This window comes from Dromaius novaehollandiae, chromosome 4, assembly GCF_036370855.1.
Source record: "Dromaius novaehollandiae isolate bDroNov1 chromosome 4, bDroNov1.hap1, whole genome shotgun sequence".
NCBI lineage: Eukaryota > Metazoa > Chordata > Aves > Casuariiformes > Dromaiidae > Dromaius > Dromaius novaehollandiae.
This window is the reverse complement of record NC_088101.1, coordinates 74,323,123-74,336,996: the sequence shown is the minus strand read 5'-3', so window position 1 is coordinate 74,336,996 and position 13,874 is coordinate 74,323,123. Positions and strand designations below refer to the sequence as shown.

General features: G+C 36.9%; 1 protein-coding gene across 7 annotated transcripts in view; it reads right to left on the bottom strand.

The window, feature by feature from the left end:
- Window positions 1-13,874, bottom strand: part of STK32B (serine/threonine kinase 32B) — a 173,156-nt gene that overhangs the window by 11,898 nt on the left and 147,384 nt on the right. For all 7 annotated transcript variants that reach the window (XM_064511447.1, XM_064511449.1, XM_026122083.2 and 4 more), the window contains 2 exons: window positions 9,760-9,891; window positions 8,908-8,972 (listed from right to left, as the gene is read on the bottom strand). In XM_064511447.1, coding sequence (XP_064367517.1) covers window positions 8,908-8,972; window positions 9,760-9,891 — 197 coding nt within the window. The remainder of the gene's footprint in view (window positions 1-8,907; window positions 8,973-9,759; window positions 9,892-13,874) is intronic.

Genomic DNA, 13,874 nt, shown 5'->3' with positions numbered 1-13,874 from the left:
AGGGAGTTATTCTGCACCCAATGAACATTTAACTCTGTCTTTGATTCTGAATAGCTCCTCTTGACACTGCTTCAGTAGAAACAACCATAATCTCCATTCTGTTTTCCTAACATACTGTGACGTATGTGTTTTGCTAGCTCAGTAGATTACCATGTAAGCATTCAAATAACTCTGTTATAATTCCATTTAAAATTAAATGACCAAGGCACGGGCTAAAAGTTATACTTTATTATACCTGAATGCAAAAAGTAAAATTCTGGAGGAAGTAGCCCCATGTAGCACAGATGTCTCCTTGTACCATTGACACTCATGACATTTACTCCCACCTTTTCCAAAAATCCTTGGGGAAACACGCTTACACCATGGGTAATTGATTCAGGTTGATGGTTCCCGCTGAGTAATTATGCACAGTAAATGCCTGTGAATATAATTTTCTATCAACCAGCAATTTATAATCAAGCATAATGGGTTCAGGTGCACATAAGGAGTGACTGACATGTGAAATACTAGTGTGTAGAACTATGTTGGACTCAAGTGACAAATTACACTGGATGCTGTAACATGTTGGCCTGCAATGTCTTGAGAGCTCAGGTTTACCCTGGGAATTGATAAAGCAATGTAAGAGTCAAGAGATGAAGTAAATAAATGAAAACAGTAAATGATGAGCAACCATTTAAGAAACTGAAACTAAAACAACCGATTAACGCTAATGTTCAAGCCATGCTCAGACTAGAAAAATAAGTGTCTCTTAGAAATGTGTTATTGGCTGTCCAAGGCCAGGTGCATCTTAAACAATATCTGTCTTGTACAGTTACATCTTTAAATGTGAACTGTTTTTCTAGTTTAAATACATCTGTTGATCCACATGCACAGGCAACAGGAAAGCAGCTATGAAATTACTGTATTGGCTACTAGACTTTGTGGGACCACAAGGAGGAAATTCTAGTTCATTTTCATTTGTCAGAATCTAGTTCATAAACTACAGGCACCTGCCCATGAATAAGGATAATTCTCAGCAGTATGGTCCAAAATGCACTCTCAAGGAAGACACACATTTCCTAGCCTGCCTTGCGTGTATATTCTGAAAGAGATAGGTAGTCCCCTTTTGTAAAACTGTCAGTAGATAGCAGACAGCTCACAGTAGTTGCTTTTAAGTATTCTCTTCCTTCATTTTTCATGCAAAAAGTTTCAAGGATGAATGATCCTTTGGGTCATATCTAAATGAAATATAGTGGAGAAGGACAATTCTTCATCAGCACCTAGAGTTAGGTCTATTTTACTGGAAACATAACTTCAAGCACAACTACCTCCACCTTGATCCTGGAGCTCAGCACATGGAAACTTTTATAAAAGAGCTGAGGTAGAGAGGCCTGTTAACAGTCAGCAGTTCACATCAGTGAGCATAAATTTTGACAGTGGACAGAGACCTTAAAGAGAAATAATAATGTGGTGACTGTGAAATGACTGCCTGCCTTTGCCTTGGGAATAATGTACAGTTCCACAGTGCTGTGTCGTGTCAGTAAGTCAGTATATCAGAACACCATGACAAAGTAGGATTCAAAAAAAGGACAACCATCCATCACTGAGATGTGATTATTACAGCTTCCCTCATTTCCTTTTATCCCTCTTTCCTGGCTGCTGAGACAAAAATCCTGGAATGTTTTTTTTTTGTTGAGGTGAATGAGGAAAATCATAGCTGTGACAACTTTTGCTTAGCAGCACCCCTTTCCATAATGTGGCATCTCTAATCAAAACTGCTGCTCTGAGAGAGCCACACAGGTGACAGTCTAAGATAGTTTAACATAGTTATGGTACGCAGAAGGCTAATCTATGTATGATTTTGGGGATCTGACAATAAACACCCTCTGACTGGCCTGAGTGTTGGCTAGCCCCTTCTCCCTTTCTCCTGGCAACAGGTTTCTGGGAACCAGAATCACTGAGTTTCCAGGGAGCAACTGCATCCTCCACTGAGTTCTCAACTGTCTCTTCTCTCTTCCATATCCTCCATAGCAGATTTTTCTGCCTAAAACCAAAACTAGATTCACAAAAAGCCAAGTTAACTCTGCAGCTGCCTTCATTTCCTAAAGGATACCCACAGAGGAGTCTTAGCCCACAGCTCAGTTTTGATCACACAGCATGACATGCAGCCTTGGTTAATCACCATGTATACCTGTATTTGTACGTATACATGTATGGTTAACCACCATACATGTATACCTATATATATGTATATGTGTATGGATGCATGCATACACATATACATATACTTTGTCTTGCAAGCCAACAGCTATTATGAAGACTATATGAAGGTGGAGACTTTATAAGCTGTGAGATAACATAAAAGCCTATACGCAGCCATTCCCCCCACCACAGATTCCTGCCTCTCAGCATGGCTCATTTCTGGCGCCAGCAAAAGAGTTTAAAAACAGACCAAATGGAGACAAATGTCTTCTATGGCATATCCTCCTCGCTTCCGACACCTCCCTACGTCCAGAAGCAGAGAGCTCATCGGGGCCTCATGTCTCACAGTCCTTGATGGATCTTTCTCACATGAATTTGCCTAATCCTTTTCTGAATCCATTTGTGCTTTAGCATCCCGAACACCCCTTGGCAATGTTCTGGGTTGCACAAAAAGGCACATTGTTTTAAAAAACCTGCAGCCTAATAACTTTGTGGCCTTGAGTTATCAGAAGAGGTGAATAGCCACTGCTTAGTCATCTTCTCAATAACTTCCATTACATAGAAACATTTAGCCTATTTTCTTCTTTTCAGTTGTCTCTTCTCTGAGTTTAAACAAGTTCAAGTCTATGAAATCCTTCAGAGCAGGCCATGCCATACCTCTGATCAATCCTGTAGTTCTTTTTACTAACTTTTCTAATTCCACTATATCTTTTTTGAGATAAGGAAGCAGAACTGTACACAGAATTGAAGATTACAAAAGGAACAAGGAAGAGATTAGTGAAGAGCAGCACAACCACTTTAAATGCTCAGAAAGAGATGGATTTAAGCTGAATCAAGGTCAGAAAAAGTGTCAAGAAAGGAAAAGTTGTGCCATAGCCTCATCTGAAAAGTATTCAGACATTATGGGGATTATGATAATAGAAATATCTCAAGAGACAGTACAATGACATAAAATACTTATTAAGAAAAGTACATGCAATGAGGTACACTGCAAATCATTATGAATATTCAATTCCTATCAAAAGGAAATGAAAGGGAGCACTCAGGGACTCTGGATTTGAATCTGAAAAGACAATTGAAAGAAAAGGAACTACAAAAGAAGAGACAATAAATTTGATCTTATAAAAAATGCAGAGCTTATTAAAAGGACAAAATCACAAACATCATGTTAAGTATATTAATACCTGTAAATTACCAACCTCCCTCAACTTCTGCTGTTTATTCTCAGTACAGAAAGCTGTCCATACACCTTGATCTATTCAGCACCTTTTAAGAAAGAACTAGTTATGGCCAAACATTAGGAATGATGGGAGGAAAAGAGAGGAAAATGTGAAGCAGCCATCCTACCACCTCAAGTTAGGGCTGAACTTTTTAGTGTGATTGCTTCAAACAAATCTTAAGAGAAATAAGGTTTTCTAGTGGTTTGGGAAGGGGGAAGCCTATTGAAATCAATGGGTAGTAGACAGCTAGCTAAGTGTCATAGCAATGCTATTACAGTATGTTAGTATTAAGAAAATAATGTTCAACCCTTGAAATCATTAGTAAATTTTTGACAGTTTGCACTACAATTTTTAAAAATATGGCAATTTTGCATGTCACTTCAACCCATTTATTAAACTAGCTCTACATAATTCTAATTCATTTTCATATACATTATATATATATTTGAAATACATATTTTATTTGTTAAAATGTAGCATAAAATGTTTTAATTTAATTAGTTGGCTGATAATCTTTATGACAAACCTTTAGAATTGAATCATTATTCCACCTGAGGAGTAGATACTTCCTGTGTTTTCTCTTCTGTTATTTTATTACTTTAATCTTAAGGACATCTTTTCAGGCAAAGGAAAAGGATCAAGAACCATGAAGGGCAAAAAATGGGATTCCACTACAACAAAATATTGCATCTATTTCTTTTATTTTCAGCTATTTCAGGTTTTAGACATCTGAAAATAGATGTAGATGTATGTGGAGATTTATTTAGTGATAATGTCGCTAAGAGAGCAAGATAATCTGTGCTCAGGTTTTTAATAAAACTATGAAGAAACAGCATAAGTTTATCTCTAAAATCTTTTTTTTTTTTTCCCAAGGAAATTGAAAATACAGCCTACAGCTTCTAAATAAGATCAGCTTCTTGAAAAACTGCTGGCAAGGCTATGGGAATATGCACACAGATACTGCAGCACATTTGAGGAAAAAATAAAGCTTCTATCTACAGCAATAGATTTAAGGACAAAAAAGTTCTTTTTGTTAGCAAAAAAGGCTGAATGCATCCCTGAAATCAAATCACATTCTCCAAGTAAGTGCATTTGTATAGACTTTTTTAGATCATGGTTTATTTAGTTTATATAGTCAAAAGTAAATAAGAGATTTTACTATCATTCTTAACGAACAAAAGAAAAGATTTCCTCCATCAAATTTGGATTGCAAAAGACCCTCTTTCCTATGTTATTTTATTTTGGATCAGGGCAGTATGTACCCTTGTCTTAAAAGTAATGGAAGATTTAATCAGTGTGGAATGAAGACATATGTCTATCTCTCAACAAAAGATGTTCATGTATCTTAATTTGTAGCTCACCTTCAGTGAAATACTGATGTTAATAAAAACAAAGCCTTCCATCTTGCCATGCTGGTATTTGAGGCATTGGGAAAAATAAAATCAGGATAAAATCTACTTTCAATGTACAGGACTTAATTTTGAATGCTCCTTGTTTTCCTGCACAAATGAAGAGCAGGGTACAAAGCTACCTCTCCAGAAAAGCTCAGCCATCCTACGTGGAGTTGTACGCTGGGGGTAGGAGTGTCCGTGAGGAAATGACAGGGGCTTTGGTGGATGAACATGATCCAGGCTCAGTGCTACACAATCCCTTTATCGAAGGAATGGGGCATCACAGGAACCACCGTTGACTCAGGTCATAGAAAGATGTTGGAGGATTCAGTGGCCATTTTGCAGACATGAAAGCAGTATTTCTTCCCTTCAGATCTTGCAGAGTTCCCAGACTGTCTGGGGACATTAACTGTGGTGAGAAGATCCCTAGCTAAACTGATGCACAGAACAGCACCTGGACTTCTTGTCTATAACTGCCATTTTTAGTACTTGGGGCAAGGTCTTGCACTAATACAAATCATAAAAAAAAAAGTTTTTGTTTCATATTCTGGAAATATCTCTGTTTGATACATTTCTTTTTCTTTTTCTTTTTTTTATTTGTATAAAGAAACTAGAAACAGTTGGTCCTTCCTCTATTCCTAGGTATCTCCCCAAAGAAATCTACATATCAACACAACAAGTTGTGTGACCAGCAGTTTTTAAATAAAGTGTATAAATCTAACTTTTGCTACCAGTTGTTGATGATCATGGATTACACTTCTTTTGCCAGGAAGTTCTGTACAGTTAAAACCAATATACAAAAAAAACCCCCAAAACAACTAACATCACTGCTCCAAGTCCTCCTTTTCTAGTTCCTAGGAAAACAAAACATATTTGCTCAATTATTCTGCAGTGTACGTTTGTGCTCTCTGACCATATGTCATCCCACATCTTCATAATTCTTCAGATCTTTCATCCAATCTCGTAACTCTTCAAACCATAGATATCAGTTAAACAATTAAAAAATAGTCCAAAAAAATTAATTGCATTCAAGGGCAGTATAAGACTTACTGAAAAAGGACATTGCATAAGATCCTATAGTAAAGCCATCTGGATAAAAAACAGGCTTTTTAACTGAGCTCACTCGTTTGAATTCTGGGCTTAGCTAAAATGGCCTCTGTCTTCCTGTGCAGTCATCTTGCTTAAAGCATTTTTCTTATAAATACCAGCTTGCAGTTATTTAACTGCAAGCAACAGAAAAGCTAAAATGTGCACATTACATCTTTGCCAGCATTAACTTGCACTGTGAATTTACTTCACTCGGTCTCTTGAATGTTGCATATTTTTTCAGCCTAGTAAGCCTTTCTTTAAGTCTTTCTTACTTACTTATTTACTTACTTACTTTAAGGCTTACTAATTCCAAAAGTTCCATTTACCTTCCTTTAACTGTGATTTGAAAGTTCCTCATTGTCTCCTGAGCTTGTTGTAAAGAAAATAAATATAGCATATTTCAAGATTTGTGATATCTGGTACTGGATGAATGATATTGGCGAGAAAGAGGGACAATCTAGAAGTGCCAGCATGATAAATTCAACAAAAAAAGATTCTGCTTTTTATAGCAAATATTTTACTAGTATTGGATTGCAAGATATTGTGGAACCAGAGAAATTAATATCGTACCCTAACTATGCCATCTTACTACATGCCTATATGTTGCTTGATTAGAAATACCTAGAATTTTTTCTAAGATCCTAATTTGGAGATTCTCATCTTTCCGCTTGAAAGATGGGCTAAATTTTTGATCTATACTTTCTTATGATTTACGCCTTGTTCTGTGGCCCCTGGAGCAGACATAGCAGAATGTTTAAATCACAGTAAAAGGTGGCTCTTTATAGCTGAATATAATGAATATCTAAGGAAATATGCAGATATTTTCAAACAGCTAAAATATATAAGCAATTCTATTCTGTGCAGAGGAACATGAAGGGATATCTAAACATACAGCTATGTTAATCTGAGACTGGTTTAAAATCCTGCTTGGGGTTAAAATCTAGGCTAATGATATGATCACATACTGCTGGATATTGTGCTTGTAGGAATAGTTCATGTCTTCTGGAATTGGCAACTGTTCCTAAGAACTTGGTTGGTCATGCAGCTTTGGAAATGCAGATATGTACATCCTTAAGTGTTCAGAAAGCTCTAAGAAAACTCACTGTGAATTATGTCGGCATATACTGCATATCCTGTTCTTCTCTGCACTGTGATGATGTCCATGTCTGTCAGTGCACTTATTTTGTTACCATTAACTAATACATTATGCACTTAAAAAATGTTACCTCTGCTTCCCCCATTAATTAGCTTCATTTGATTTTTCTTAACTTTTCTATACAACTCTATATCCTTCTTCAGCTCTAATACAATTTAAACAGAAAAATTATCATGATCTGTCTTAAGACCATGCAGGATATGTTATAGATCTATTTTAAATATTTTTTTCTTTACCTTGCCAAAGCCAATCAAGTGATGACTGAAACATGCTATACTGAAGTGCACATGTTTTAGCTTTCTCTCCATTTTTGCTTTAAATATCTCCTTGATCTCTCATCAATCTCTCAGAGTCCTCTATAGCTTAAATTGTTACTGTGGTTGTGCAGTATGAAGAAAGGGAAAGAAAAAATCTTTGTGTATTACTGAAAAAGATTCAAGAATAACAAAGCAAAATCATGTCAAAAGAAACTGTTCAATACAGCAAGCATATGGAAAGGGATTTTGACAGTGTTTTACAAAAGCTAATGTTTTATCTTATATGTCTCTCAGAAATTCCTATATGTTGGGTTTCCCTGCCATATCAAGGAAATTTCCTTGAGTAGGCGAGAGGGTCATATTTGGGAAAGAACTAGGTGCGTGAAAAATTCTTGGAAATAATTGAATTATCAATTCAATCTTTTTCAAAGGTGGTTATTATTATCTTAATCTTTTTCTTTTTATGAGTTAGTTACTACTACAAAATTCAGGCATTCCCTACTTCATTGATACCGGAACTGACGCAGAGAAGTTCACCAAGGTCTCTGAAAATCTATGAGCTGCCATGTGCTGGCTTTTCTTGTTTATGGCTCTTAGACTGTCCTAGAGATCATGCAAAATTACATTAAGGATCTATCTGACATTGTTTTTCCTTGTAAGTCCTTGCTGTAGTTTCAGAGGAATGTGGAGCAGTCAGCAGGGGGGCATGGAGGTGTCCACAGGTTGTAACAGAAAAATGGGGTGATCCAGGGCATAATTTCTTTTTTTTACATGGCCTGAACGATGCAAAGCTGATCATCATTTCCCCAGTTTTAATTACAGAAGAAAGTAATTACTTGTATTGTAAGCATTAAGATATAAGGACTCTTAAAATAATTTCTAACATTTCACAAAGTTGTTTTAAAGGCTTGCAGATGTAATTAGAGTAAACAAAGCTACTGATATACTTGGATGAAGGTTTTATGAACTATATCTTTAATACAAATACAAAACTAACAGTTTGATGGTGGCTCAAACTCAAACACAGTAAACTACATAAAATCCAATATATCAGAAGGACGAAAATCTACATTGTAGGGATTCAGACTTATGTTTCTACTGCTTCTGCCTAATGTTTAGACTATGGAGTACTTCCCTCCTATCGGATACACTTTTTGCTTAATTTTTAGTTCTGTTGAAATAACTGATGTTGAAATAACGTATTTTATGGGGTAGAGTACAAATAGACTATCTGCCTTAGACCACTGCAGTTCATATCATTAAAAATTCATGAGTTATCTCTTCCTTTGGCTTTGTTCTTGTGCAAAAGCAGTCCCTTGCATTATATTCCCTTTGCTTAATTGTTAACAGTTTCTCTGCAGATTGTTGGTGACATTTACCTTATCTATCTAACATACTTTCACTATAAGCACTTCTGCTTGCTTTCGGAGATGGGAGAGCTACAATATCAACACACCAGGGATTGTAAAAGGAGGAAATCAATGGAAATCCAGCCTTTTACCTCATGCTGCTGTGATCATTAATCACCTTTCTTAAAACTGGGAGAAAAAAAAAGTCGTTCTGAAATTAATTTCGGTAGTGAATGCTAAATAGGCATCAAGGAATGCACTTACTTCTCTCTGTTGAATATGATGAATTCTTTCCTAACGGTTTCCAAGCACTGCTGCAGGTGTACGTTCTTTAAAAAACAGCATGAATAGGTTGATTAAAAATGACAGAAAATCATAGACAAAAATCACAACAACAGAAATGATACTGAACAAAACAGCTTATGAATGAATACTATCAAGAGGCATTTTGCAGGCTCTTCAAAGGTTCACACTGATAGCAGAAGCAATCCTTCTTTCTCCCAGGAGATGTTCCCCACAAAGGATCCCTGAGGATTTTTATGTCTGACAGCTCGAAGAAGAATAGTTGGCATGAGCATTCACAATCATTAGGAGTAGCAACAGAAACTGTAAAGCCTCACTGAAATGAACATTCAAGTCTGGAAAGAGGTTATTTCTTAATCTTCCTGAAAATTTAAACTGCATATACAATGGGTCTTTCTATGTGGGATACATTAGTAAAGACTGTGCGAAACAGCTTTAAAACATTCATAAGTAAGGAGTTTGTTCACTGCATACTTTTCATTTTCAGTACTAGCAGTGAATAAATACTCCTTATAACTATCTGCCTGTGTGTGGGAAGCATATTTGCCAACTGGCAACAGTTTTTCATACTTTAAATGAGCATTTGTGAGAATCTTAAAAATGATTATAGCATAAAATGCTGTTACTTTTATGACAGAAATAAATGGTTGTTTTTTTATCTTGCTTTGGAGATGGTTTATGCAGCTATATATAAAATGACACACAGGGAGACCAAGTCTATTTTCAAAGATGACAAAACTGAACTTAACTGATTATGTCCATCAGAGAAAGTACATGAGATGCCATTGACTGAAGCTACAGTCCCCAGCTTACCAGTGGGCAGCTTTCTTTAGCTCCATCTTTCGATTTGTTTTTGGCAAGTCGCTTTTTCTTTTTATGGAGAGGTTTAGACTCTAAAATCATTTCTTCTAGTTCAAATGTTGGATCACAGTTCAGTCTTCCTTTCTGGTACAAAAGGACATGAAGTTATTCTTTGAAGCATTATTGCATTTTTTATTTTGTCCAATCAGGGTTAATAGCATTAATAACAATCCAGCTTCCCACCCACAACTGCAAAATGAAAACTGTCTTTTTCAGGCCTGAAGCAATGCTTGAAGATTAAATAACAGAGTAGAGATAAAAGTCACATTATAAAGCAATTACAAAGAGTTAGATTCTCTTCCTAGTTATACACAGATGTACTTCTAGAGTGACTCCAATCATGTTACTCCAATCAGAGAGAGGAGTCTGCAGCAAAGTATTCATCAAAATATGAATTAGTGTTGTAGAACAGAAACAGCAACTGTAATAGTGCAGAAAGGATGGGAAGTGCCTCTAAGACCAAATTGTTAAAACGTGTATACCCCCTTGTGCTTCTGAAGGGCTGCAGGTGGGTTCAGGTGTCTGGATACTACCCAAGACACCAAAGGAAGGAGGGGGCTGGCCTCAGGTTTTGTACATAAACAAGCTCAGACTCATTCCCATGCAGAATATCTTGCTGTATGCTGTGGTGAGAGAAACTGGTGCCAGCACATGGGATTAATTTCTGCATCAGAAATCTTGATCTCGTTCCTACTGCACTCAAAGACAAGCCTTACCTACAGCAGCAATGGTTTGCTGGTGTGAATAGACCAGCAGACTCCCCTACTGGAGAAAGCACCTGCACTGGAACAATAACTAATTTTGTTTGTAAAATCCATTACAGTTCCCCCCCCCAAAACTGTCCTTATTAGGAAAGGATTATTAGAAAAGGATTTCCTTGTCTGGTATAACAAGATCTAATAGTATGTTGGTCACATGTGCAATTTTTTTTCCACACACTCAATAAACACTGTTATGCTTATGAATTTTAAGTGCTGATCAGGTGAGAGTTTTAAATAGGAGCCGAAACAGCTTCTTTGTGGTTTTCCAAAAACAATAATGGTGTTCAAACTGATACTTGTATTTCACTATTTAAAATATGGTTAAATGACTCAAAGTTATGGAATTACTACATGTTAGCCAGTTATAGCCACCATCTGCACCATGGAAACTCATGATGGGAATGCTTTTAGCAGAGTCAGACTGCAAGAAAAAAGAATTATAGCCAATGGAGTTGTTTTTGAAAATCAAGTCCAGCCATCATCTAATGTCTTTTGGGAGTTTCCAATGTGACTGCTGTTAGCTGTTTGTCACCTCTCTGTTTCAGTTTTCATATATAAAATTGTAAAAAATAGATAAAGCCAACTAAACCTATTCCACAGAAGTGGTAACGGTCAATGTCTGTGCAGGGCTTTGGATGTATTAATGTTAAATAAATTGTAAATAAGAAACATTTAAATGTTAGAAGAAGTTTATTTAATAATTAGAGCTACAGGGATTCAACTATTTCATAGAGTAATAGGAAAAGGCTGATGAAAAGGAGGAAAGACACTCCCACTTATAGGTATTTCCAATGTTGTATGCAATTCAGAACTTGAAACTATGAAAAAAAATCAACAAGCATCAAACACTGCTACAGACTGCTATAGCGTTTCAGGATCTGAAACATATGTTCATCTGACAGAGGCATTGTTCCTTTCTTTCTAGGGTTATTTGTACTTCCTCTCTTATTGATGCTGTGGTGATGTTGAGTATGGCAACCTTGTCCTATCTACAAATGTGGAATGGTACATTTTCAAAAATCAAGTTGCAATCTCTATGCTAGATTTTTCTAATCTAAACTTCCATTCAAGTGACTATCTGAAGTTGTCAGGTTTTTGAGAGCACCCAGCACCTTAAATTGTGAGGAATAAAGAATGACAAATGTAGCCATCTTCAATCTGCAGCGTTTATATCTCCATTGAGTAAAATCAAAAAACTGCCTCTATTATCTTTTTCCTTAATATTACTTAAATATTCTGGATTCTACCTTTTTATGTTAATTTGTGACGCCTGAACCAAGTCTCAAGATTCTCTGTCGTATTAGGAAGCCATTGTTTAAACAGGGTGATTGCGAATACAATTTCTACATGGTCATTCCCTTCCTTAGTTCTGAGATCTGTTCAGCACAAAAGTTTGCGGGAGAAGTGTGTTATGGCTTGGATTTTTTAATTCTATTCATTAATGTATTACAGCCATCTCATGGCAATATGAACTGTTCCTCTCCTATTTAGGGTTGAGAAATGAGGTATGGCCAGAAAGTCTGTGAAAAAGCTCCAGTGGAACCCAGTACCTTTAAAAAAAAAAAAGTGACTAGAAGGCACCCAAATTGCTGGGTCAGTGTTTTGCTCCTCCTGCAATGAGAACAACATACGCTCCTCTCGGCTCCTCATTCGCTCAATGTGTTCCCAACGGTTTGCAAACGCTCTGACCCGCGCAGCACGTTGCTACAGGGGAGGGTCGCAACGGCAGCGTGTTTCCCGCTGGACTGCTGGGAATTCGGGTGCACCCTGCCACTGCCGAGCCGGCAGGACCAAGACAAGCTATGTAGCAATCGCAGATATTGTCTAGGAACCAAAGGCACTAAGCAGTCAAACCACATCAGGAATCATTTACATAAGTTGAGGTGTCCTGCACTGAAACATTTGATCCAGAGATCACTGCTTATATTCTGATTCCTTGCAATGTCCAGATACCGAAAGCATATAAAACTACAAAATATAGTAATATAAAAGAACTACAATATATATATGACTCAAGGCTGGATATGAAGAAACTAGATAAACTTGAAAGAAACACTTTTAGTAGTTAAGTAAGAATGATGTTCCTGGAATGAAACCACTGAGGGAGGAATTAAGCTCTGGGGTTTCCTACCACAGGCCTCTCACATGGTGGCAGCCAGTCTTTTTAAAGAGAAGAACAAGGACAGGGTAGGCAAGTTTCCAACAGTAATGATAAACACACCCTCTCCACATCCCAGGGTATGTTGACTTCAACTCGCCCTCTCACCCAAAGCCTAAAAACCAAGAAATATTTTGCTGTGTGGCTCCCGAGTTAATCAGCATGGGTTATGCTGGGCTCAGAGAGAGAAAATTCCCTGCAAAATACCCGGCCAAGCTAGGTCTCCTGAAATAGCAAAGTAAATGTAAAAAAAGAGTGTTATGCTAGAAAAGACACTTTTTCTCACCTTCTCACTTGTTTTCCTAATACACCTGATCAACCAGGTGGAACAAGCCCTGCAATATCAGCCTCTAGCCTGAAGTGATGATAGAGCTTTTAATATGACTTTTAGACTAATCCAAGTGGATAAAAGTCACTTTTTACTCCCATCCCCATCAGATTTAGCAGGAACTCTAATATACACCTGGAAGAGGAGAGCATCTAGCTACGCCCACCTTCCTCATTTTTTTATCCATGGTTGCATAAAAAAAGTATAAATAATCCGTAGTCTGTTACAAACGCTTAGAGAAGAATTATGGCACAAAATAACTTCTGTGACTTTGCAAACTGGAGAAACATTTTGTCACCACAGTCATTGCTTTTTATTCATGGCTTCAAACCCATTCAATTTATGGGACCTTTTAAACAAATGAACAAAACCAAAACATCCAGAAAATACCAACAAAACAGAACCACAAAACAGAAACCACCAAATACTCTAATAGAATCTGAATTGTCACAAAGGAAATAGGTAAGTCTTTGGAAACAGTATGTTTTAGGTGAAAGAGGATCAGCACACCTGAATATTAAAAGCTGTTGCAAATGTTATTCAGATGCATAGCTTTCAGACTTGTAATGTTCTTGGTTCTCTTTGGCTCAGAGTTAACACCGACAATCATTTGTTCTAACGTAGCTGAAATGCAAAGTCTGGAAAGTGTTTTTTATTTGAGAGAGAACAAAAAGTGAACCAAGGTTAATTAGTTTTTGGTTTGATCTTATGAAATGAGCCACATTTTCTCTTAGCTATGGCTGAGTAAATGAAAGCAGAATCCAAAGTAAAACTTTTGTCAGGAGCAAATCACTGAAGAGCAAGTGTCTGTTAGTAAACA